This window comes from Myotis myotis, unplaced genomic scaffold, assembly GCF_014108235.1.
Source record: "Myotis myotis isolate mMyoMyo1 unplaced genomic scaffold, mMyoMyo1.p scaffold_m19_p_17, whole genome shotgun sequence".
NCBI classification, from domain to species: Eukaryota; Metazoa; Chordata; class Mammalia; order Chiroptera; family Vespertilionidae; genus Myotis; species Myotis myotis.
Genome location: NW_023416321.1, coordinates 36,646,607 through 36,672,422, shown reverse-complemented (window position 1 = coordinate 36,672,422; position 25,816 = coordinate 36,646,607). Strand labels below are relative to the sequence as shown.

General features: G+C 47.7%; 1 protein-coding gene across 2 annotated transcripts; it reads left to right on the top strand.

The window, feature by feature from the left end:
• The first annotated feature begins 1,733 nt into the window (after positions 1-1,733).
• On the top strand, positions 1,734-22,648 carry LOC118671109 (SLP adaptor and CSK interacting membrane protein). 2 transcript variants are annotated; one of them, XM_036338818.1, is made up of 5 exons: positions 1,734-1,819; positions 13,868-13,991; positions 15,041-15,104; positions 18,110-18,183; positions 19,984-22,648. In XM_036338818.1, exons 2-5 carry the CDS (start codon positions 13,880-13,882, stop codon positions 20,190-20,192), a joined length of 459 nt encoding a protein of 152 aa, XP_036194711.1. In that variant the 5' UTR covers positions 1,734-1,819; positions 13,868-13,879; the 3' UTR covers positions 20,193-22,648. The 2 variants fall into 2 exon arrangements, with proteins under 2 accessions (XP_036194711.1, XP_036194710.1); XM_036338817.1 differs by lacking the exon at positions 1,734-1,819 and having other exon boundaries at positions 13,823-13,991.
• Positions 22,649-25,816: the final 3,168 nt, after the last annotated feature.

Genomic DNA, 25,816 nt, shown 5'->3' with positions numbered 1-25,816 from the left:
GGTCAGTGAACCTCACCCACATTCTCTTATGTCTTCACCTGCCTCCCTTGCCTCGAGAGGCAGGTGCCAGGTCTGATTCCTCTTTCTGGCCCCACACAGCCCAGCACAGGGTTTAGCAAATAGGATCTCAATTTTGCTAGAACAAGGCTGCCTCCTTTGTACTAGTATGTGTAACTCACTTCTCTCTGTGGATGTCTTTTTTTCAGTTGGCACCTATCTATCAGGCATTTTCTGTTGGGTCCTGGTCTGTGCTGGGTGCCATGCTGTCCCAGCTTGGGGGAGCAGAGACTAACAAATGAGAGATTTCATGACGCCGTCATTGGATCTACTTAATGTTTACCAATCGAACTCTTTCATTTTAATTTTTTTCCAGACCCCCAGATGACTCTCTGTTTTAACCTTTCTTATGTATAGTACATGTCTAATGCACTGTTTGATCTATAAATAAACACTTTAAAAACAAAAAGGATATGAAATGTAAATGAAAATTTAACAAAAAGGAAATGAAATTCAATTGCTTGTCATTGTTGTTTCATCAACATCAGCACTCTTGATAGCTACTTTATGTTTTATTTTACTTCTTTTTCTTTTTTTTTTTAGAAGTGAAGACTTCTTTATTTTTTTCCCAAGAAAAACGATTTTAAGTATAAAAATGTTACATGCAATAAACATTAATATTTCAAGAAAAAAAGGATTTTAGGTATAATAATTTATCAAAACTGTACTAACATAGTATGATATCATAAAAGTCATAGGAAATATTAAAAATCTGCAAATAACAGGATTACTTCTATTAGATTCTAAAATATCCCCCCCCCCCCCGGCTCTATTTTTGTTCATCAGTTTATGTTGTTCATTATATTCCACAAATGAGTGAAATCATGTGATATTTATCTTTCTCTGACTGGCTTATTTCGCTTAGCATGATGCTCTCCAGATCCATCCATGTTGTTGCAAATGGTAAAAGTTCCTTCTTTTTTACAGCAGCTAGTATTCCATTGTGTAGATGTACCACAGTTTTCTAATCCACTCATCTGCTGATGGGCACTTAGGCTGTTTCCAAATCTTAGCTATGGTGAATTGTGCTCCTATGAACATAGGGGTGCATATGTCCTTTCTGATTGGTGTTTCTGTTTTCTTGGGATATATTCCTAGAAGTGGGATTCCTGGGTCAAATGGGAGTTCCATTTTTAGTTTTTTGAGGAAACTCCATACTGTTCTCCACAGTGGCTGCACCAAGTCTGCATTCCCACCAGCAGTGCAGAAGGGTTCCTTTTTCTCGCCAGCACTTGTCGTTTGTTGATTTGTTGATGATAGCCATTCTGACAGGTGTGAGATGGTACCTCGTTGTCATTTTGATTTGCATCTCTCGGATGATTAGTGACTTTGAGCATGTTTTCATATGTCTCTTGGCCTTCTTTGTGTCCTCTTTTGAAAAGTGTCTATTTAGGTCCTTTGCCCATTTTTTGATTGGATTGTTTATCTTCCTTTTGTTAAGTAGTATGAGTTCCCGAACTCCTTCATTTTACAAATGAGGTAACTGAGGCTCAGACAGGGGAAGGTGTCATGCAGGAAGTTGTTGGCAACGAGCCTGGAAAGCCTCCGGAGCCCGATTCCCTGGAAGGAGGCCTGGTGGCCTGGGGCCGGAGCCTGGGCCTCTCCCGTGGGCTGAGCAGAAAGGGGAAGTGTGCTCAGGCTGCACCCGCTGCTCTGGGTGGGTGGAAGGCCGTGGGCGAGGAGCGCCTCCCATCAAGGCCACAGCACTCATTTTTCACGGCTGTCCCCCAGCCGCTCACATCTGGACAAGCTGGCAGCCCAGGTAAGCCTCTGGGCCGGTGGCAGTGTGAGTGACTGTCTGGGCTTGTGCTGGGGGTTGTCGCTGGTGCCTCGGGAGGACCACTGGGTGGGGTTGGAGAAACACTGGTCTTGAGGAATCCACTGGGGTCGCTGGCGGGCGACCTCCGAATCCCTGGCCTCCGTTTCCTCGTGTGTGCGTTGGGTGATGAGGGAGCCTATGCCTCAGGCCGCAATGACAATGACTGGGAGTGAGACTTCTGTGCTGCAAAGGGGCTGTTCTCACTCTGGATCCCGATGGCGAGTTTGGTAACTGAGGACCCTAGTGGGTCTGGGCTGGAAATGGTGGAGGGGGGGGGGGGGCTGGGGGGATATGGAGGCGTTGATGGTGCGAACTTTGGGCTACATCTTGGAGCTGTTGGGTGGGAGCCCTAGAACAGCACCGGCCGAGGTCTGCTTGTCACTGGGCGTCTGGCCCCGGGGGATTAAATGGGAAGGCATCCTGCCTTCAGAGGCCTCAGCACCGAGGTGTGTTAGGTTGGGGTCAGGTCCCCATTTTGTCATCCGCTCCTGCCCTCTGGGAAATTACTGTGGAGGAGCCCGGGTTCGTCTCTGTGGCTTCCACTTCCACCTTCTCGCGCATCACTTGTCCCGACAGCCACTCTCTTTCCCGGCCCCTTAGGGCACACCCGCCTCTGAGGGAGCGTGGAAAGTGGACATTGCTGAGCCTGGAGAAGACAAGGCCTGGAGCTTCTTTTTATCTTCTTTAGGATCTTCCTCCCCCCTCCCTCCCCCCAAAAAACAACTAGAAAACTGCAGAGAAATAGGGAAACAATGACCCCCAAATTCCACCACCTCACAACTGTGAGAGAGGAGTTGGTTTTGTCTTCTAATCTTATTTCCCTGGGTGTAGATTTTGAAAAGTTCTAGTTGTTTTATTTTGACGCACATGCGTTCTGGAAATAGAAATATAGACTTCAGCCTGTGACCAGGGCCCCGGCATCCCTGTCCCCTCCACCCACGGTAACGCCAGCATTACTGCCAGGGAGCCCCTGAGCCTCAGGTGTTGAGTTCTCCTCCATAGTCTTAGAGCCAAGCAGATGAGAAAAGCAAGCGACCAGAGACAGGATCGAGGAGGGACCTCGGGGGTGGAGAAGTCCCGGGACAAACGTGCCAGGAAGCTTGAATAACCTCACTTGGGAAGGCTCGGCTGAGGGCCAACACATCCCAGCGACATCTCAGAGACACTGAAACAGCCACCTGTTTGCAAGCAGGGAACAGCTCAAAGACGCGATACCTACATTTGTGAAAATGTGTTTTGTTGAATGCTTCACAGCAAGGCCAGGCGATGCAGAAAAAAGGATCCCACTTTCACCCACTACAAAATCAAAATCATTTTTTCGTGTTGCCACGCAGTCAGGCGACGGCCTGTGATGTGTGGACACGTGCATTCTGCTCCCTCCCTCGTCCTCTCCTGACGTTCTCTTCCTGTTGCTCCATTGCTGCAGCCCATCCCATCCAGTGGCCTTTCTGCCGTTTTCGTCTCCCACCCCCCAGAGTTTGCCTGCTGGGTGGTGCACGTATTTATGCACTGAGGTTCCACTTGCTCTGGATTCCTTCTTAGGTGAGATTTCCAGAAATGATATTGTGGAATCATAGGACAGGGCCGTTTTTAAAATGTATTACCATTTGCTTTCAAAAAATGTTTAAGTCGATGTGTACGGCCAGTAGCCACATGGGAGGATCCGTTTCGTCACAACTTTGCCAGAATAGGATTTTATCACTTTTTCATTTTTGCTCGCAAATAGATGTAGTTTCTAACCGTGGGCAGACACATATGCCAGGGAACATAAGTCTAAGGGTTGAGCATGTACGAACAGAGTAGGGTCCTATAATGAAATAAATCCAACAAGACTAATCTGGGAGTGATGGTGTGATCAGCGAGTGACTGAAGGAGGCGCGTGCCATCAGCTGGGCTCTGCCTGGCCCAAAATGACACGTTCCAGTTTGCCTTGTCCTTCTTAGTTCTCCTGGATCTATAGCCAGCCTTTCACACGATTGGGAAGATGGAGGGACAGGGAAGAGAGGCTGGACTCCTTATAGTTACACTTCCCTGTCCTTTCCCAGGCACACTTGGCTTTGCAGTTGCCAGCAGCTATGCACATGGCATGTCTGGTGCTGACATCAGCCAGAAGTCAGGTGGGAACTTGCCCTCACTAAGCACGGGAGTGAGAGATGTGAATTCAGGCAAGACATGGTCATGCTGACTTGCAAGCGTGAGCTAAAATATTACCTCCAGTCTCTGAGACCTGAGGCCTAGGTTGGGAGCAGCTTAAACCCTCATTCCCTGCCCTGGTGAAGTTCAAAGCCCTCCCCGAGATTTCGGTGGGGTCCCCAGGAGGCTACCCCTTTCCCATGGTTAGCACTGGCTGGGGGCCCTGTGGGCGAACTCAGCCCCTTTCTTGGTTTCCTACCCCCAAAACAAAACCGCTCACCACAGCATCGGCAGATGCAATAGACTTTAGTAGATTGGGTAGGGTGTCACCAGAGAGATTTCTAAAGTAGCAATGCACACAACAGCTCTGTTCTTTTTTTATTTTAATATATTTTATTGATTTTAGAGAGGAAGGGAGAGGGATAGAGAGATAGAAACATCAGTGGTGAGAATCATTGATTGGCTGCCTCCTGCATGCCCCCTAATGGGGATCGAGCCCAAAACCCAGGCATGTGCCCTTGGCTGGAAACAAACCTGGGACCCTTCAGTCCATAGGCCAGCACTCTATCCACTGAGCCAAACCAGCTAGGGCAATAGCCCTGTTCTTAAAATATCATGACCACTCTATCCCAGAGTACCTGCCACCAGTTACTTCTCCCACCTTCGTACCATGCAGCTGGCTCCCTTTCCTTCCCTCTTCCCCAGAACTCCAAATTCCCCCTCCCCCAATACCCAGAGGAATTCATTCTTTCCCAGTTCCTGGCACAGCCAGCTGAGTACTTTAAAGGCAGCTCTATTTTTTACTTTTATTTTTTTAAGTGAGGTTTGCATCAAATGCACACGTCTTAAGTGTACAGCTTCATACATTTGACAGTTGTAATACACTCTGTCACCACTGCCCAAAACTAGAGGTAGAATCTTTTCATCACCCCAGAACGTTCCCTCGCAGCCCTTTCCAACACACCCTTTCCTCCCCCATGGCAACCACCATTCTGATGTCTGTCCAGTCAAGTAGTTTAGTCTGTTCTTGAACTTCCCAGAAGAGAAGCACACAGGTTGTGCTCTTTTACACCCGGCTTCTTTCACTTAATGTTCCCAGAATTCATCTACATTGTTGTGTGGACCGGGAATTTTTATAAATGTCTAGATAGCATTTCATTGTATGAGTATACCAGCCTATTTATCCATTCTTCTGTTGAATTCCATTCCGTTTCTACAGTTTCACATTCTTTGAGTAACCATAACATGGTTGATATTAAGAATAAGCCCTAGCCAGTTTGGCTCAGTGGATAGAGCTTCGGCCTGTGGATTGAAGGGTCCCAGGTTTGATTCCAGTCAAGGGCACACGCCCAGGTTGCAGGCTCGATCCCCAGTGGTGGGCATGCAGGAGGCAGACAATCAATGATTCTCTCTCATCATTGATGTTTCTATCTCTCTCTTTCCCTCTCCCTTCCTCTCTGAAATCAATAAAAATATATTTAAAAAACAAAAGCAAGTGCTAAAGAAACCCACAGTCTCTGGAATTCCGGAGATGGATAGTGAGTATGGCTTCTGTCACTGATTCCCCGGAAGTGCCTTTTGGGGAAGTGAGACTTGGGGCTGGGATGGCTTTTGCTTTGAGCTGCCCTCCCACCCTGACATCACTCAGCATTGCAGCAGGCTCACCGCCCAGTGTGTCTTAGATTCCTGAGGAATGAGGAGAAGCGAGAGAGAAGCTGGACCTCGACCCTCCTGTGCTCCCCTGCCAGCTGTTCGATGCCAGCAGCGGATGGCAGACGGAGAGCAGGGGGCCTGCCAGAGGCCGTGTGTCCCGGGGGGTGGGGTGGGGGGCACCTGAATTTCAGGCCTGGAGTCCAAACTGCCTACTACCCTGCATGGTTACAGGCGTGGCTCACCAGCAACAGGGGAAAGAGCCCGGGCATCGCTTGTTCCTATAGTCACAGATGCACACGGAGCTCCCACTGCGTGTCAGGGGATGTCCGAGGCTCTGGGAACAGTCGTAAGGGGAGAGGAGGCAGGCCACTGTGGGCGACAGACAGGAACAAATACAGCGAGAGACAGCCGTGACGGGATGAGTATGTGGGAAGGAAGAATGTCTTTTGTGTATTGGTCATAACATCCTAGGGGAGGAAGGGGATGTCTGCCTCCCACCCCTCCCCACCCAGCACCCTGCCCATGGACTCTGCCTCCTACGCAGAGAGAATGGGAGGTTTGGGTGCCATCTGTCAGCCCCTGCCCCCGCGCCCGGGCTGGTTCCGTCCAGCCGCACACCCTCTCCCCATCCTTGCTCCCTTGTAAAATCTCCTTCTTCCACCTGGGCTGCAAAGGTGCCTCCTCTGCCTCTCAGATCTCACCCCTTCTCTCTTCAATGCCTGCATTTTGTTCTTGTTCTCTCTCCTGGCGCCTTCGCCGTTTATAACACACCAAAGTCTCTCGTTTCTTAAACCGACAACCTCTTCTCAACCTCAGTGTCTGCCCTTCTTGAAATTCAGGCTTCCCTTGCCTCCTTGGAGCTGCCTCGAAGCTGTTACCCATCATGGAGATCTCAGAGTGAGTGAGATCCGGCTGTCCTGGGGCATGGGGTTGAGGAGACGGGGAGAGGACAGTAGGGAGGGGAGGAGAAGCAGGGAGGAGGATGCGTGCACGACAGCTCCTCATTCCCACATCGTACTCCTTATGACTGTCGTCCAAGGACTTGGACTAGAATTCTAGGATCCCCTGCTCCTGCTGGTGTCCAAGGGAAGGAACCCAGGAATCCAACAAAGTCGTTCACATCCTCGTAAAAACCAGTTTCTCTTCCTCCGTGTCCGGGTCCGGCACACCCAGGCAAATGAGGGGAAGAGGAAGAGAAGGGAGCGTGGCACTTGTCTCTGGAGAGAAGGGACTTGATAATGATGAAATTCCAGGCTCCATGTGACAAGCAGACAGGAAACATGTTTGGGTTCAAGGAGTCTGTTAGTGCCTTTCACTCCACCCAGCTGCTGCTGCGGCTTCTGACCTGCCCCAGCCGGGGGACTCCGCAGGCTGGCTGGGTGCAGTGACCCTCTGTAGCCCGAGGACCACCGGGAGTGCCTGTGACAAATGCTGACACCAGACCTACAGCTCAGAATTGGGAGAAGAGTAGAGACATAAGACCCTGGTGTCTGGCCCGGCCGGCGTGGCTCAGTGGTTGAGCATCGGTCTAGGAACTAGGAGATCACGGTTCAATTCCCAGTCAGGGTACATGCCTGGGATGCAGGCTCAGTCCCCAGTGTGGGGCATGCAGGAGGCAGGCAATCAATGATTCTCTCTCATCCTTGATGCTTCTATCTCTCTCTCACTCTCCCTTCCTCTCTGAAATCAACAACAAAATATATATTTTTTAAAGACTCTGGTGTCTGCATTTTATACTTCTCCCAAGGCCCTTGCTTGATGATCACCAGCTATGGCCCTAGAGTCAGAAAGACCTGGGATTGGCTTTTGGTTTTTCTACTTGCTAGCTCTGCAACCTTGGGTGAGTTATTGAGCTCTTGTAAGCCTCTATTTTCTTATCTGTAAAATGGGATCATAATTATGGTCTGCCTTATAGAGCCTTTGTGAGGATGAAATGAACCGTGTGTAGCGTTTAGAACTTGTGGTAAGTTAGCACACGGTGCATGATACTTTGGAAAGTGCATTTTCATATTGAGGTTCTCATATGTGACACAAGCCGCAGCTAAAAGCTGAGGTCTTGCCAGTTTTGGAAGTTCTTGAATGGGGTCTCGGCTTTCAGTTCTGTAATGAAGAGGAACTTTTATCAGCTTGGTATCAGGTTGGCAGAGTAAAGAGAGCGTGAACTTTGGCCTCAGAGCTGAGCGGCCTTCTTAGAATAGTCCGTCACTAGCTGTGTTGCCTTTAGCAAATTGCTTAATCTGAGTTCTATCTCTTCATCTGAAAATGAGAGCAATCATAGCCCCCCCCCCCCATTATATAGCAAGGTTATAATAAAGATTAAGTGGCCAACCTCGGCCTCTTATTAGAATCAATTGAGAACGTTATGCAAACAAACAAAATCTTGCTCTAGCTGGTTTGGCTCAGTGGATGGAGCGTTGACCTGAGGACTGAAGGGTCCTGGGTTCGATTCTGGTCAAGGACATTTGTACCTCGGTTGCAGGCTTGATCTCCGGCCCTGATTGGGGTGTGTGTGGGAGGCAACTAATAGATGTGTCTCTCTCACATCAATTCTCTCTCTCTCTCTCTCACTTTCCCTTCCACTCTCTCTAAAAATCAATGGAAAAATATCCTCAGGTGAGGATTAACACACACACACACACACACACACACACACACGCACACACACACATCTCAATGGCTAGGCCCCAGCCCAGATTGATTTAATCAGAGTATCTGATGTACTGCAGACAGGAGCGGGTTTTCGAGCTCCCCAGGTGATTCCAGGGTTCAGGCAGGGTTGGGAACTTACGCTGTTCTTCAGGTTCTTGACTCAGGGCCTAACACACGCAAGGAACCTGATAACTAATAATACAACGTGCTCCCATATTTCCTCTCAGTCTTCCTTCTTCCATTCAGGGGGTCCACCAAGAGGCCCTGCAGCTCCCTGACTTCCTCCCTACAGCTGGGACCCCTTCACCTGTGCATGTGGACTCGGCCTCTCTCCCCCACTCCCACGCCCCACCCCCACCCCGTGCTCTGGGACCTGATGACCTAGGGTTTGGAGTTGGACCAGCTCTGGTCTCACATTGAACCTTACCCTCTTCTGGCCTGTACTGGGCAGTGGGCACCCATGAGTCCTGCCTCGAGAACATCCCCATGTCAGAGAAATGCAACACTGGTAGCTTTGAAGGAGGAGGAGGGAGCCGGAAGCCATGGAACATGAATGGCCTCTGGAAGCTGAAAAGAACAAGGAAACAGCTTCTCTAGTAGGTCCTCCAGCAGGGCACACAGCCCTGCCCACACTTTAAATTTAGCCCAGTAACATCATGTTGGACTTTAGACTTCCAGAACATTTGTTTGTTTAAAAAGCATTTTTGTTTTGTTTTTTTTAATCCTCACCCAAGAACATGCTTTTATTAAATTTTTAGAAGGAGAGGAATGGGGACGGGAGAGAAAGAGAGAGAGAGAGAGAGGGAATTGATTGGCTGCTCTACTGCATGGGCTGATACCCAAACTGAGCCATATAAGTCAAGGCTACATTTGTACGTTTGGTTTTTTAATATATTAAAAAATATATTTTTAAAATATATTTTTATTGATTTCAGAGAGGAAAGGAGAGGGAGAGATAGAAACATCAATGATGAGAGAGACTTGTTGATCAGCTGCCTCCTGCACGCCCCTTACTGGGGATTAAGCCTGCAACCCGGACGTGTGCCCTGACAGGGAATAAAACTGTGACCTCCTGGTTCACAGTCAATGCTCACCCCTGAGCCACACTGGCTGGGCTGCATTTGTGTGTTTTAAGGCACTATGTTTATGGTAATTTGTTAGAACAGCCCTAAGAAATGACCTGGTCCTAAATGCTGCTGCCCAGGCTCCCACCTTGTTCCAATTCAGTTCAATTCTAAAAATTTAAGTTACTTTTGATTACTAAGCAGACTCATTTTATTTTAAACATTTGGTTGTGCCGTTTCTAAAACTTCAATCCTTGACTCAAAGCTCTCCCCTTTGCCCCAGTGAAGAGAGTAAAGTGGGGGGGTGAGGCTGCCCCGGCTCCTCTGCACCCTCCCCTGCACTTTCCCCTCTGGTGTTGGCTAGAGGAGGAAAGACTGGGGCAAACACTTCTCCACAGGAAATCTCCCATCAGTGGCCCATTCCTGCTGAGCTAGTTTGTGGTGTTGAGCGAAGACCCTGGCCCTTGGCCCTTGAGAGGAATCCTGGCCCTTGAGAGGTTCCTTGCAGACCCTTGAGAGACCCAGCTGCATCGTTGAGCTCACTGCCCACATCCTCTCATGCCAACACGTCTTTGCCCCATGCTTCAGTCGCTCCGCCGTCTCACCTACTCCAGGCCTGCTGTCACGGCGGGATTCGGCTTACACGCCCTCCCAGGGCCTGACCTTGATCATGCAGCTATTGCACGCTGCCCCCTAGTTGGACTCCTGCCATCACTCCCAGCGCTCCTCTCACCTCTCCGGTGGCACCCTGGCCATTAAACTATCCTGGTGGCCCGGAGGACATCCTACCGGGAATGGACTGTGCTACATCCCCCTCCCTCAGCGGCACTCTCTCAGAAAGGACAAGTTCTGCTGAAAGGCATCTCCCAGCGGTCCCTGGGGAAGAGGACTGTTTCTCTGGTCTTAGAATTCGGGGAACTTGGGATACTTATTCTCAAGTGTGGGCCCCACTCATTCTGGGGGATCCCTTGGCTCCTCGCACCACATATCAGCACCACAGTGATGCTCCTTTTAAAGTGAAATATCCTGAATCCCATTTGGCTTTTTGTGGATCACTTGGGAGCATCCTGACTAATGTCAACAGAGGAAGGCTCTGTAGCATAGAAAGCATCTGCCCTCCTTCCTACCCGGTGACCTTGGGCAGGCCACTTCACCTTGTTTCAGCTCTGGTGTGGTGGGCAGGAGCGTGGAGGGGAGGCTGCGGTGAGGGCAGAGATGAGAAAGCAGTTGTGACTGCTTGGTGCCCTGAACCCACTCGAAGCATCCGATGGAAAATCAAATCCACATGATCTGTAAGAACAAAACTGCAACGAGCCCATAGTTTCACTTCCTGATGTGATTTTTTTGAACTTGAAATCTGAGCTGTAGCTTTTCATGGAAGTTACACCGTGTGGTTGATTGACTTTTTTCAGTTTTATTAAACTAAATGCTTTTAAAAATCAAGTAACCCAGAGGGTTTATAGTTACAGACCCTGTCTTCCCACTTTCCTCCTTCCACCCAGACATGCTCCTCAGATGCAATGGCTTTGGACTCTTGTGTCCTGGCATTTACTTCTAGCGCTCTAAAGAGATGTTTATGTGGCTTTGTGGAGAAATCCTTCAAAAGTAAGACAAAAAGACAAAGAGAACAAAAATAGGAGAGGAAAATTATTAGACAAAGAGACACACATTTGAATATGTGAAAAGAGAAGGAGAAAAGGGAAAGAAGAAATTCTATTTATCTTTCTATCCACCTACCTATCTGTCTATCAGGTTCCCCAGAGCTAAGAAAGTGAGATTCCAAAAAAAAATTTTTTTTCAAGTAGGAATTGAAAGGACTTCTTTTTTTCTTTTTTAAAGTGAGAGTCCAATTTACATTTGTTGAACAAAGAGGCCACACTCTGATATGTGGCAGCATCTTCTTCTTTTAAAAAATATTTTTTATTGATTTTGAGAGAGAGAGAGAGAGAGAGAGAGAGAGAGAGAGAAACATCAGTGAGAGAGAAACATTGATCAGCTGCCTCCTGCAGCAAACTGGGCATGTGCCTTGATTGGGAATTGAACCCTGGCAACCTCTTGGTTCATGGGACAACACTCAACCAACGGGGCTACGCTGGCTGGGCACATGGCAATTTCTTACAACTAGTGCCCTGAGACCTCATTGAGCCCTGCAAAACCCACGTCCACAGCCCCCATTCAAAATCAAGTTTCTATTCTCCATGTTTTCTTTTTCCCTTTGTTCTTCTTTCTCTATTACTTTCCTTTGTGCATCTTGAAGGGTGATCTACCACAGACCTCTGCCTGGTGCCTGCCTGGCGGACGAGCTATTCCTGCTCTCTGGTCGTTGGCACTTTGCTGTCTTAATTGTAAATCCCCAGCACATTTACCAACATGGATAAATGACAAAAACAATGTTGAGCAAAAAAGGAAGCTGCAGAATGATGAGTATAGCACAGTGCTGGTTACACGTGGTTGGTTTTGCCACACGTAAGTTTATTAATAGACTAAGAGCACTATATTTGATTAAGCCAAAACTTCACTAAGGAAACGAAACAAAATTTGGAACTGAAAATCCAAATTGTAATGTAACAACTTCATAGATGACCACACTGTGCTAGTAATGCCCACTTTTAAATAGCAAGCCAAGTCAGAAGGCCTTCGTAGTAAGAATGGCTTCAGCAGCAGCCTAATTCCGCCCCGTTCCTCTGCCACCCGCCTGGGTGCCTGTTGACATTGTTAATATTACTCCAAAGCATGCATCAGGCCCTAGCTGGTTTGGCTCAGTGGATAGAGCGTCGGCCTGTGGACTGAAGGGTCCTGGGCTCGATTCCAGTCGAAGGCACATGCCCGGGTTGTTGGCTCAAACCCCAGAAGGGGACGTGCAGGAAGCAGCTGATCAATGATTCTCTCTCATCATTGATGTTTCTATCTCTCTCTCCCTCTCAAATCAATAATATATAGATAGATAGATAGATAGATAGATAGACAGATAGATAGATGATAGATAGATAGATAGATAGATAGATAGATAGATAGATAGATAGAGAGTATGAATCAGAAATGGTGCTACATCAGCACCCATGGTGAGTTTCCATTGGCTAGATGGTGTCAAGGAAGCTGATTCTCACATAACCAGGATATTCCAGGATCTCTCCCAGGCCTCGAGGATCATTTCCAGTTTAATATCCAAATGAACTGTCAGAGTGCCCATATCATGGGTGAGGGGAGCCCAGCCCCGCCCCAGGATCTCCCTGAATTCCTGGAGGCCACTCCCAAGTCCATCCTGCAGCCTGCTCCCACTGTCACTTGGGGCCCGGCAGCCACTGTTCTCTCTGCTTGCCCCTGTGTCACCCCTGGCTTGGAAACCCGCTCACTCATGTCATTTTCCTCCAGGTTCTGTTCATACAAGCCCTTGTTGTGCAATTTAATGGAAGATTTTACTACAGATCTTCTGTTTGGGAACAGAAGAGTACAACAATTTAAGAGTGACTATTGGAACTGTCCTACAGAGGCACTGGTCACTTTCCACTGTGGAACCTTCCTAATGGTGCTCCCCATCTAAAATAAAGACTCTCAAAATTCTATCTCCATGTTGTGAATTAAGCCCATGTTGCCTGTTTGATATAAAAACAACCGCATGGGGTCGGAGGGTAAGAGGGGAGAGGTAACCAACCAAAGACCTTGTATGTATATATGCATAACCATGGGCACGGACAATTAGGTGCTGAAGGCCTGGGGGGAGGGGCAGGGGTGGACTGGAGGGAGTTAATGAGTGAAAAAAAGGGGACAATAAAGATTTCTTTTTTAAAAAAAAGACACAACTTTGCCCTAACCGGTTTGGCTCAGTGGATAGAGCATTGGCCTGCAGACTCAAGGGTCCCGGGTTCGATTCTGGTCAAGGGCATGTACTTTGGTTGCGGGCACATCCCCAGTGGGGAGTGTGCAGGAGGCAGCTGATCGATGTTTCTCTCTCATCGATGTTTCTAACTCTCTATCCCTCTCCCTTCCTCTCTGTAAAAAATCAATAAAATATATATTAAAAAAAAAGACACAACTTTAAAAAAAAAATAGAAAAAAGAAACCTGCATGGGAGACATCTGTAATACTGTCAACAATAAAATAAAAATTTTTTAAAACTGCTGTCAGTTATTGCTTTAAATGGCCTTTCCCCTCCTACTGAATGTTTGATGATATTTTTTTTTTAAAAAAGCAGTGATTGCATCTTCCATTTCTAGAGTGCCAAGTCCGTCCAAATCATATTCTAACCCTCACAAATCCCCTGAGAAGTCATAGGGCGTATCCCTCCCATATTGCAGACAAGAACACTGAGGCTCACAGAAGGTTCAATGACTGGCCTGAGGTCTCCCAGCTGCTAATCAGCAGGGCTTGACCGTGAACCGGTGCCGCCTCCTCCCTAAGCAGATGTATCCTCACAAACGTGGTAGGTAACTGCCCCTGCCGCCCCAGGATGCCTTTCACTCATGCCTCATTCCTCCACCTCCATTCTCCCCAGGAATCCACGGCAATGGATTGGTGGAGGGACAATTTCTGGATCATCTTAGCTGTGGCCATCATCATCGTCTCCGTGGTCCTGGGCCTCATCCTGTTCTGTATCTGTAGGCGGCTGCTCAGACAAGGTAATGGCCATCTCACCTGGGCAGGTGGAGGGGTGCTTATACGTGCATTCGGGCTCCTTTAGAGCAAGATTAGTTCCAGGCCTGTATGGGCTGAACTTTGGATTAAGCCTGGTGCATTCTGGGTTTCAGCTCGAGCCCTGCCACTAACTTGTATCCTTGGGTCTCAGTTTCCCCATCTGCATAGTGGAGGGAGGGAGGTTAACTAATGTCCAAGGACTCTTCCAGCTGCCTTCTGCCTTCTGGGGATCAAGCCTACAACCCAGCATGACTGGGAATCGAACCGTGACCTCCTGGTTCATAGGTCGATGCTCAACCACAGAGACACCCTGGCTGGGCCTCTTAATCTCTTTTTAGAGATGAGAATATTAAGATTCAGCAGGAGGTGAAGCCTTGGTTGAGGTCTCAGAGGGGTTGGTGGCAGACTGGAGAGCAGAACTCAGGTCCACTGAGCTCCCTGCTTAATATTCTTTTCTCTCTACCCCTTCATGGCAATTAGTTATTTTATTTTATTTACATAATTAGTCTTTAATACAAAATGTGTATTCTGGCCCCTGTAGTCCTCTACTCATTTGCCTTCTTAAAATGTCTCATTCTCACATATAGACAAAAGTATAAGCCTGAACAAAAACTTTTCTTCTTCTTTTACCTTGACCCACTTTTATTAACAAGCAGTAGATAATTAATAACTTATATGCCCAGCGCGTCACAAATGGCAAACTGCTTTTCCCATTGTTGATGTCATTTCCACCCAGCTGCACTTTTGCTTACTCATTTGACCTGTATTTCTGAATGCCAACTGTGTGCCAGGCGGAGTACTAGGCAACAAGAAATAAACACAGCCCACGTGCTCTTGCCTTCATTGGATTAGCTCGGCCAGCCTGGGTTAATGTCCAGCTCTACCAATGTTTGGCTCTGTGTCCCTAAATCTGTTTCTTCTTGGTGGTTCTTCCAAATGTCCCAAACCAGCCTGGGTTCTGAGGATTTTTAAACTCTAAAATCACAACTTTTGCTAATTCTTCCTCAGTGAATGATGTTGTTTTTTTCCTTAGGAGGGAAATTGAACATTGCTAGACCCTTGAATCAAAGGCTTAACGATGAAGAAATGATGTATGAGTAAGTGGGGGCAATCCTTCTGCTTTTTAAGTCTGAGAACCGCCTGCTCACTTCCATTCCTGGGCCTACGCTGCTCTGTCAGTGTTAACGCCTGCTTTTCCTTTGCAGCCAGTGAAATGTCATGTCTGCCAATTCTCCCCAGTTTAAGGGGAGATGTCTCAGGGCTTTAGGCGTGCAGGGCACCATCTGTTTCTCTCTGCTCCCCAACTCCTCCCTCATGTCATCTACTTTTTTCTTTTATATATATTAATATATATAATATATATATACATACATATATGTGTGTGTGTTTGTATTGATTGATTTCAGAGAGGAAGGGAGAAGAGGGAGAGAGAGATGGAAACATCAATGAATGATGAGAGAGAAACATTGATGGGCTGCCTCCCACACGCCCCCCTACTGGGGATCAAGCCTGCAGCCCAGGCATGTGCCCTTGACTGGAATCGAACCCGGGACCCTTCAATCTGCAGGCCGGCGCTCTATCCACTGAGCCAAATCAGCTAGGGCTGTAATCTACGTTGATAGAGGTCATAGGTCAGGTTCTGGGTCCCCCATTCAGGGTGAGTTCTGCCTTTCTTTTCTTGAAGTGGGATTATAAATATAATCCTCTAAAAGCTATTGTGCTGAATAAAAACCAACTTCACTTTTGTATTTTGTAATATCTTTGGGGCTTATAATTGCTACCTATGGTAGGGGTCCCCAAGACCACCCTTGGACTGGAGGATTCTCTAGGAGGACTTACAGGACCCAGAAAAGTTGTTATATTTACGATTATGGGCTATTATAGCGAGAGGATACAGAATCAAGTCAGCAAAGAAAGCCCCAGCCCTGGCGGGTGGCTCAGTTGGTTGGAGCACTGGCCCATACACCAAAAGTTTTTGGGTTTGATTCCCCGTCAGGGCACATATCTAGGTTGTGGGTTCAATCCCCAGTCCGGTGCATACAGAAGGTAACTGATTGATGTTTCGTTAACATTGATATTTCTTGCTCTCTCTTTTTTTCTCTCTCTCTCCCTCTCTCCTTTCCTCTCTCTCTAAAAAATAAAAAATCAATAAAAACATATCCTCAGGTCGGGGGTAAAAAAGCCCCCCCCCCAAAAAAAAGTCAGCAAAAGGAAAAAGGCACTCAGAGGGGAGTCCAGGAGAGACCAGGCACACGCTTCCAGTCGCCCCTCCTGGTGAAATCACGTGGACAGCGCTTCATCCTCCCAGCGATGCGCGGTGACAGCCTGTGTGAGCTCACCTGAGCCTGGATTTCTAGGGTTGTATTGGGCGTCAGTCACATAGGCATGGAACGCCCGCATAACTACTTTATCTACTCAGCCTCCAGCCCCTAGGGAAGCCAAACTGATACAGCATGACCCCAGGCCCTCAGCAAACACTAGCGGGCAGGTGCTCACCGTTAGTCACCTTGTTAGCATAAACTATCTGGCTGGCCCAAGGCCGCAGGTACACAAAGTCACTCTTATCAAGCAGAACATTTCCGGAGCTTAGAGGTTATCTCCCAGGAGCTGGTCAAGGGCCAATCCTTTCTTTGGAATGTACACACCTTCGGAAACAAAATCTAGGCTCTACTAAAATGAATTTTGTTGGGGCTTCAAGGGGTCCAGCAAAAAACGGGCCTCTTCCCCCACCAGTTCGATCCACTGAGGAGTAAGACCAATGTGTCGTGCAGTTGGGTAACCAAAATGTCGCCTTTACTGAGGACAACACTGGCATTGCAGACTGTGGCGCTTCTCCGTGGGCAAGTGCCATTTCTAATTCAAAACCAGTAGACCGTTCCTGCTCGGTGCACAGGCAGCTCGGTAGCATCTCAGGTCTCCCCGCGGGGCCGGCCTTTCTCCGAATGGCAAAGACCAGAGCAGAATACTTGCTTTCTGCATTCAGGCCTGCTCCGGAGGAGAACGTGGGAGCAGCTGGACTTCTCCCAAATTTAGGAGTCAGGTACACTCCGCCCCTCTCCTAGGAAGAGCCAGGGAGGCGTGGAGAAAAGGCCACTGGTGGAGCTCTTGCCATGTGTCCCTTTCTCCACTCCCCCGGCAGCCTAAACACAGAGGAGACCAACACTTCCTCAGAAGAATCTAGACCACCTCGAAAATCAGAGTACAGAGCGAGGAACGGGTCTAGGTTGGAGTCTTACCTTTTTGTTGAAACTTCTTAGCGCAACATGAACACAGAAAATTGCACACAGTAAGAGTACAACTCAATACAGTTCCAAAAACTGAACAGACCCAGGCAGCTGGCACCCAGATTTTTAAAAAGATTGCCAGCACCTCATATCTTAGATTCCCTTTCAGCCATTCTACCACCAGGATGACCACTACCTGAAATAGCATAGGTTAGGTCTTTCTTGTTTTTAGGCTTTCTATAAATGGAGTTACACAGTGTGCATTATTTGGTGTTTGGCTTCTTTTGCTCAGCATTTTGTGAGATTCACTGTGTGTAGTTACAGATTGTTCGCTCTCGCTGCTATAGAGTATTCCACCTTGAGAGGGTACCCCTGCGAGTGTGTCCATTCTACCGCTGATGGGCATTTGGGGAGTGTCCAGTTCAGGACATTATGATTAGTGCCGTTATGAACAGTTGGACGAGGCTATGCAAGCACTTCCGTAGGGTATACATCCAGTAGTGGCATTGCTGTCACATGATGTGTGTACAGTTAGCTTTAGGGGTGCATCCATGTTGCGAATCAAAATAGAGCTGGTGCTTACCTCCGCGCTTCGCCAGCTCAGGGGGGCCCAGGACGGGGTCTCCGTGCTCTAAGTTACAGTACTTCAACGCCCTTTCTTCAAACCCAGTTGCTCTCTGGGCTACAGGAAATGGTTTCTTTAGGGTGCCGGTTACAAATGGGGTGTAAGACCTAGAAAGGGCAGGTAATACTTTTAGGTTTCGGGGACCGAGATTTGAATGTTCAACCCTGTCCACTTTCCTTGACGTTCTCCTTTAAGTCCACGGACAGTGGGCATGGTCAAAACCAAACACCAACCCCTCTTCCTTTCTCCCCAGGAATGTTCTCGATCAATCGCCAGGTCAATTGCCCCCTCTGCCACCCAGGGGTTTGCTTTCTCAACATGATGCCTGTAAGTATATTTTGCTGATAACAGTCCCATTCAGGGTAGGACAACAAAGTTATCCAGGTGTCTTAGTTGGCTCAGGCTGCCCATAACAATGTACTACAGACAGGGTCGCTTAGACCACAGGAACTTGTTTTCTCCCCGTTCCAGAGGCTAGAAACCCGAGATCAAGGGGCCAGCTGATTTGGTTTCTGGTGAGGACTGTCTTCCGGCTTGCAGATGGCTGCCTTCTCTATGGCTGTCTTCTTGCTGTGTCCTCACAAGATGGGGAGAGCTCTCTGGTGTCTCTTCTGAGAAGGGCACTAGTCCTGGTGGACCAGGGCTGTAGACTTATGACCTCATTTAACATTAATTATTTCCCTACAAGCCCCATCTCTCAATACAGCCACCATGGGGTTAGGGCTTCAACACACAAATGTTGTGGGACATGAGCTTTCAGTCCAGAGTTGCAGATGGCAGCAGCCTGTTCAAAAGAGATGAATAGGTGTATAAGGGTTAGACTAAGTAGCAGTGCTCCCAATGTTCAACTTATAAATTCACATTCAAATCCCAGCTCAGAACATGAGTAAACAGAAACGTGGGGCTGTCGCTGGGCCTCTCAGCCTTCTCTCAGAAAAGCTGCCTGGTTTCCTCGACTGGAATGTTATTCCTTGAGTCCTCCACGCAGCTGGCCTTGCCTCATCCTTCAAGCGTCATCTCACACAGCACCACCTCAAAGAAGCCATTCCTAATGACCCCATCCCGAGCAATCCTGCTAAGGTTCCTTATGAAACCAAAATTGTCTTATGTAGTTACTGTTCCCTTGTTCATTTATCAACCTCCTCCACTAGCATATAAACTCCAGGAAACGGGAACCTTTCTTGTCTGGTTCACCCCTAAGAATAGTGTCTGGAGCTTAGTAGATAATGAATAAAAACGTTTAACTTGGATGGATAAATAATAAGATTAGCTAACATTGATTCGGAATGCACTGTGTGTCGGGCCCCCGTGCTGGGCCCGTTATTAAGCATCATCTCACTTAATCTTTTCAACAACTCTAGGAGGCAGGTACGTTATTATTATCCTCTGACAGACGAGGACGCTTAGACACAGAGAAGTTAAGTGACTTATTCAGGGTCGCACTGCTGGAGCTTGAACATGAACTTGGATCTGTCTACATGAACTCAGACCTGTCTAATTGCAGAGTTCTGCAGAAAAAAGAAATGGTGGCAGTTTTTTCCGGTTCTCTGAGGAAAAGATGAGATTGTGGTCCAGGCAGTTCCCGTTCCCATGAAAAGTGGAGCTGAGCTGCTCTGTCATCCTGCCTGTAGCCACTTTGGTCCTTTTGCTATGTACCCAGGCTGCACTGAGTTAACCTTTTGAAACACCATTGTTCCCTTTTCCTCAGTAGAGAGATTCATGCATGAGCAATTAGCCGTTGTTCAAGAAAACAGTGTAAGTCATTGTGAGGGATGTGCCAAGAAGGAAATATGGTTTGTATCACTTCCTTACGAGAATCAGGATCTGTAGACACAACCCTACTCACTTGGTTGGTTTCTGGTTAAAGTTTCTGTTTCGTGGTTCCCACTCCAGTGCAATCTTAGGCAGAGGGACATGGCAGCCAAGATGTCTGACCAATATTTGTCATTTATTCACTTGGGTGATCCTGAGAGCGTGTCGTGTCTGTGCTTCAGCTTCCTTTGTAAAATGGGGATCTGGTCCACCAAGAAATGGAAAGGCTAACCATGAAAACGATGCTGAGCCACTTGGTCAAAAATACATACATGCACAAGAGCTTTGCATCTAAGGACTCTGTGTGTGTTCTAGCCCCACAGGAAACCCGGAGCGAGCCGCCACCGGCATACTCATCGGTAAATAAAGATAGAAATGTGAAGACAGTTTCCATCCCGAGCTATATTGAGCCTGAAGGTGACTATGATGACGTTGAAATGCCTGCCTCTATGGAGAGCCATCATTTTGAAACAACTGTTTCTTCTTTTTGGCAAGCTGAAGAGAGTTCGCGCAGCTTATTTTAAGACCATCAGGAATGGTTGAACGTCTATGTGGTCGGTCCCGGATGCAGTGGTAACGTTGTACAGCTCTGTAAGATAAACACTCTCTGAACCCTAGCGATGAAGCAGTGTTCCCGATCATATGACTGCAGCCAGAGAAAGAATGTGGCTGCTCAGCCCTGAAGACTGAGTCGGGCCCTGAGCTTCTGTTGAGTGAGTGTCCGCAGGAAGGACTGCTGGGCTTCATGGCTCTCACGGGGAGAAACCGCTCTGTTCTTGGCCCCCTTCCCTCTTTCCTTCCCTTCTTTGCTTGGGTCTAAGTGATCTTCAAGCTTGGTGTTGACTGTGCAGAGCCTCCCAAGTTCCCATCCCCAGCACCACCACTAGGAGCACAAGGTCTCCTCTCTACCGGCCCCACCCACCTCCCGTGAGAACGTCTGTGGTGGTAGTTGGGGCTGAGCGCTCTTGTGTGCAACACCGCGTCAGCCTTGCGAGTTCTTCAAGGGTGGCCAGTGCTTTCTGTTCTTGTGAACCCGCCCCACCTACACACACCTCAAACCCCAGTGTCTCTCTATGACGTTACCAGACTGACCATAGAGATTCAAGTTCTCACCCAGGTTTTTTCCTGTGCTTCCCAGTTGCACCAGAACAATCAGCAAAGGACAGACGTTACACCAATGGCCTAAATGAAGGTGTCATTTTGCCATGTGTATAGTGGGCTACAGGAATGGTAGGCTTCCCAGGAAAAATCATGGGAAACAGGAAAGAAAGGGGGTGATTAAATGCCAGATTCAAGATGAGAGGTCGGGCTTAAGGCCCTCCTCTAGAGCTGTCATTATGGCTTCCTCCCCATATGAAGTTCGGTGCAAACAGCGCCAAGCCCCTTCCCTTCAGATCACTGTCCCTGAGTGTCTGGGAGGCAGCACCTGCAGTGTGACGTGCTGCGGCTAAGGAGGGGCCAGGGGAGTGTCCAGCTAAATGAGTGCCCTAGTGTGGTTCCTGAGCCTTAAGTCAGCTTTGAAGATCCCTGTACCCCATCAGTTGTTTCGAGTTGATCCACTAGAGCTCTAGGACCTGACCCTTTCTAACCAGACTCACAAGACGCCGATTTCTAAGCAATCCCTGGGAAATACAGCGAATGAGCAGACTTGCAGGGAGAGCAGATGACCTGTGAAAAGCCTTGGGAGTGACTGTTGGATGAGCTCCTCCTCAGGAGATGTCAAGTGTGTTCCTGCCGTATTAAGCTTCCTCCCTCAGCCAGTGCTGGACCAGCCGGAACACATCTTCCTGCCCTGGTTAACCGCTTTGTAGACTCCATGGAGACCCCGGCTGCCTGTCAGTACCTACTTATTTCAGACCAGTGGTTCTTTCACTGTGGCCTTCTAGAATTGTGGTATTCAACGCACTGAAGAGAGGACTCTTCTCAAATTAGAGAACGTAGGTTAGCAAGTGGAACTTTACATGTGTTTTACATGTATGCTTTCCTCTCATGCATGTTCTGTAAGCCATCCACATCCATCTCAACCCCTGCCCTCATCTTGCTCCAAACACTCATGAACAACCTCACTGATGCCCATGAGCTCAGTACCCCCTCTATTCTGACGAGTTCCAAGTCACAGACTTTAGCTGAGCTCTCTCTCCTCAATTCCAGACTGAGTGGCTTCCAGGATATCTCCACATGACTCTCCCCTGTCCCCTCAAGTTCAACATATATAAGAAAGAACGAATTACGTACCCCGATTCCAAGGCCCCTGTGCTCTGCCCGCTTCTTCATTGCTGAAGTCAGAAGCTAGCACGCTATCTGGAGTCCTTCTTTCCCATGTCCCCACCTCCTGCTGATTGCACCTCTCAAAGAGCTCTCCCGTCAGACTACATGTCTCCGTCACCGTGCCTAGGTCAGGTGTGACCAGCACATGCCAAGGGAATTCCTATAGCCTCCCAGCTGGTCTCCTGCTTCTGGCATCTCACCCCCAACCCCCTTTCTACATGGCAGCTTGTAATTTTCTAAAATGAACATCTGACCACTTAATTCATTTGCTTACATCTCTTCTTTACCCATTATCCTCATAAAAAGCTCCAAATCCTTAATATTGATTACAAGATTTGTCAACTTCAGGTCACTGGTTATCTCTTGCCAACCCTCTCCTTCCCCACCTCCTTGCAACCTCCACTCTCCGTAAATTTTTGTTCTGGCGATTTAAATTGACCTCGTCTGTGGTCTCTCTTGCCCTTATGGCTATGCACAGCACCCTCTTCTCTGTCTGGATCTCCCCCACCTTCTGATCCTTCCCATCGCTACTTAGATCCTTTCCTCACCACCCCAAGTTGGGGTCTGGTGCCCTCTTAGATGCTCTCCTCTCATAGCATCAGCATGCGGTACTGACCTGTCTGCCTGTCTCTCTCCTCCACTGGACTGAGAGCAATATGAGGACAGAGGCTGAATCTCTCTTCCCCACATTGTTCTTTCTGTTCCTATTTAATGTCTAGGCACTTTGTAGATGCTCAATAAAGACGTTGAATAAATATCAACTGAATGAATGAATAAACTCCTCTGGGATCTCACCACTCCCCGTACTTGGCCCTATGAAAATACCTCTGCATTATAATTGCCTGGTTACATTTCCATTCTCCTTTTTAAATCTGGGTCTCCTATGGGGTGGAACTTGTCTGGCTCACTGTTATATCCCCCGTCTCCAGCACAAACCCTGGCACATGGTAGGCACTTCATAATGTTGAACATTAATAGAAACTCTATCAGTTGGACAAAAACAAGCAACATGTGTAATTTGGTTGAGATTTTATACATGCAATAAAGCCACATTTTTTTGCCAACAAAGCTGTTACTAGTTTGGATGATAGAATTAAATATATCAGGATTTCACAGGACCTACCGTCTGTGTACTTTAAACCCCACAGGAAACCACAAGTCAGCCACCAGCTACATACATATAGTAATAAAAGTGTAATATGCTAATTAGACCAGACGACCTTCCAGATGAAGCTGGGGCTGCGAGGGAAGCTCAGGTCCCGGGTGATTGCTGGTGGCCAGAGGGAGGCCGGTGCCAGCAGTCAGGGGAAGGAAGGCCTACTCTTGCACAGATTTTGTGCATTGGGCCTCCAGTTCATAAATAAAGTTAGAAATAAGAAGATAAAATGGTGATAGAAGGAGACTTGACTTGGGGTGTTGAACACACAATACAGTAGTGATGATGTGTCATGAAATTGTGCACCTGAAACCTGTATGATTTTGTTAAACAGTGTCACCCCAGTAAATTCAATAAAAAGGAAAAAGAAATTTAAAAAGATGTTCCATCCTGAGCTCTATGGAGCCTGAGGATGACTATGATGATGTTGAAATCACTACAAATATTAAAAACCATAATCTTAAAACAACTCCTGGTCAGCCACTATGGATTCCACTCTTTTCAGCAAAAAGCCTGAGATTTCTCTGTTGGGTCCACTTCTTTCTCTTGTCTCCATTGGTGCAATTTGTGTAGATCCTCACCCAACTCAGGAGTAGAGCACATGACCCAGGCTGGCCAATGACCCATTCCCTTGGCCATTGACTTGTCGGTTGATTCTTTGAGTGCCAGGGCAGGTGTTCTTTTTCACGGGACTTGAAGCTAACAAGCTAGACACTCTCAACGGAGAACCTGTCACAGAAGGCACTGAGCTGAGATAAGAAGAGAGTTCAGCCCTAGCTTGTTTGGCTCAGTGGATAGAGCGTTGGCCTGTGGACTGAAGGGCTCCCAGTTAGATTCCGGTCAAGGGCACATGCCCAGGTTGTGGGCTCGATCCCCAGTAGGGGCCATGCAGGAGGCAGCTGATCAATGATTCTCTGCCATCATTGGTGTTTCTCTCTCCCCCACTCCCTTCCTCTCTGAAATCAATAAAAATATATTTAAAAAAGAAGGAAGAAAGGAAGAAAAGAAAGAAAGAAAAATAAAAAAAGAAAGAAAGTAAAGAAGGAAGAAAGAAAGAAAGAGAAAGAGAGAAAGAAAGAAAAGAGTTCAGATCCTCATGGCATTGTCTGAGCTCCTGTCTGCTGCCATGCTTATGTGGGCATTACTTCTGGGCTTTTTAGTTACACAAACCGACATTCTTTAAAAGCTTTCACACTGCCCTTTCAGACCCATCCCTACCATCACTGCCTAACATTGGTCTTATTGTCTTTCATGTGGCTCAATGCAAAAGCTTCTTGACTGTTCTCCTCCAATCCATCTCCCACTTGCTGTCAGAGTGAACTTTCCAAAATACAAATCTGATTCGGTCCTGGCCCTGCTTAGAATTCCTTGTTCCGACAAGAATAAAACCCACACTCCCTAGCACACCCTGCAAGGCCCTGGTTACCTGGTCCCCACCGGGCTCATTTCAGCAACTCCTCTCTTTCCACCACCAACTGACCAGCTCCCCGAAACATCAAAATGGTTAAGACTTTGTCTGTCCTCTTCCTTGTGCTGGGAACCCCTTCCCCTCCTTCTCTGCCCACAAAACTGTGACCCACCCCTGAGCACCCACTGGAGCACCGCTTTCTCTGGGAGCTCTTTCCCTTGGGGCAGGTGCATCCTTCCTCGGCATTTCTCTTGCACTTATCACAATGCATAGTTACCCACCTTGTGGTTACACATCTCCCCTTCCCATTGGATACTGGGCTCCTGAGGACTAGGATTATGTCTTAGGGTGACTCAACATTCAGGTTTGCCCAGGACAGTTTTGACTTTTGTTTGATATCTCGGTGTAATTATTAAGAGCACCCCCTTTTACTCTCAAAAGTGCCCTGGTTTGGATGATAGATGACCTGTTCACTGTACTTCTTCATGATCAGGTCAGTGTCTACACAGAGTGAGAGTTAAAAATATATTTTTTTTTCAGCCCTAGCTGGTTTGGCTCAGTGCTGGATAGAGTGCTGGCCTGCGGACTGAAGGGTCCCGGGTTCAATTCTGGTCAAGGGCACGTACATTGGTTGCAAGCTTGGGTCCCCGATTCCTGGCTCTGGTTGATCCCTGGCCCTGGTCAGGGGGCCTGTGTGGGAGGCAACCAATCGATGTGACACATCAATGTTTCTTTCTCTCTGTCTGTCCTCCTCCCTTCCACTCTCTCTAAAAATCAATGGAAAAGTATCTTTGGGTGAGGATAGGCAAAAAACAAACAAACAAACAAAAAACATATATATGGCAGGGTTTTGTTGTTGTTTTCAAGTAAACGCATGAGTAGGTGATCCTCCCTAGGTCTCATTTTCTTCTATCAAATAAATAGCTGAAGTGGATGTTTCTAAGTTCTTTATTGCTTGAAGTGGTGCAAAGAAAGCCAATGCTCTAAAAGGCTAAGGCCAGCAATTCTGGTTTATCTTCCCATTGAAAGGACCCTCCATATGGAATTCCACACTTAAACATATTGAAGCCTGATTATCAACTCTAGAGGCCATGACCGGCTGGGAGCCTGGTTACTGACACACATAACTTCTCTACTGAAGATTCCGTTCCCTCAGCCCCACCAGCGGCTGGACCATCTCCCAACAACAGATACAAAATAAGTTCCCTTTGTTCTTGTGATGCGTGCGGAATCAATAGTATTATTACTGCTCAGATAGGGCCCCTCATTTGTGGGGTGCTCCCCTTTCCAACTTACCCCACCCATTTCCCTGAGTG

Coding starts and splice junctions, on each gene's coding strand:
- LOC118671109 (XM_036338817.1), top strand. CDS start 13,823: ATGCCTTTCACTCATGCCTCATTCCTCCACCTCCATTCTCCCCAGGAA. Junction 15,105..18,109: donor GATGAAGAAATGATGTATGA/GTAAGTGGGGGC, acceptor CTTTCTCCCCAG/GAATGTTCTCGATCAATCGC. Junction 18,184..19,983: donor GCTTTCTCAACATGATGCCT/GTAAGTATATTT, acceptor TGTGTGTTCTAG/CCCCACAGGAAACCCGGAGC.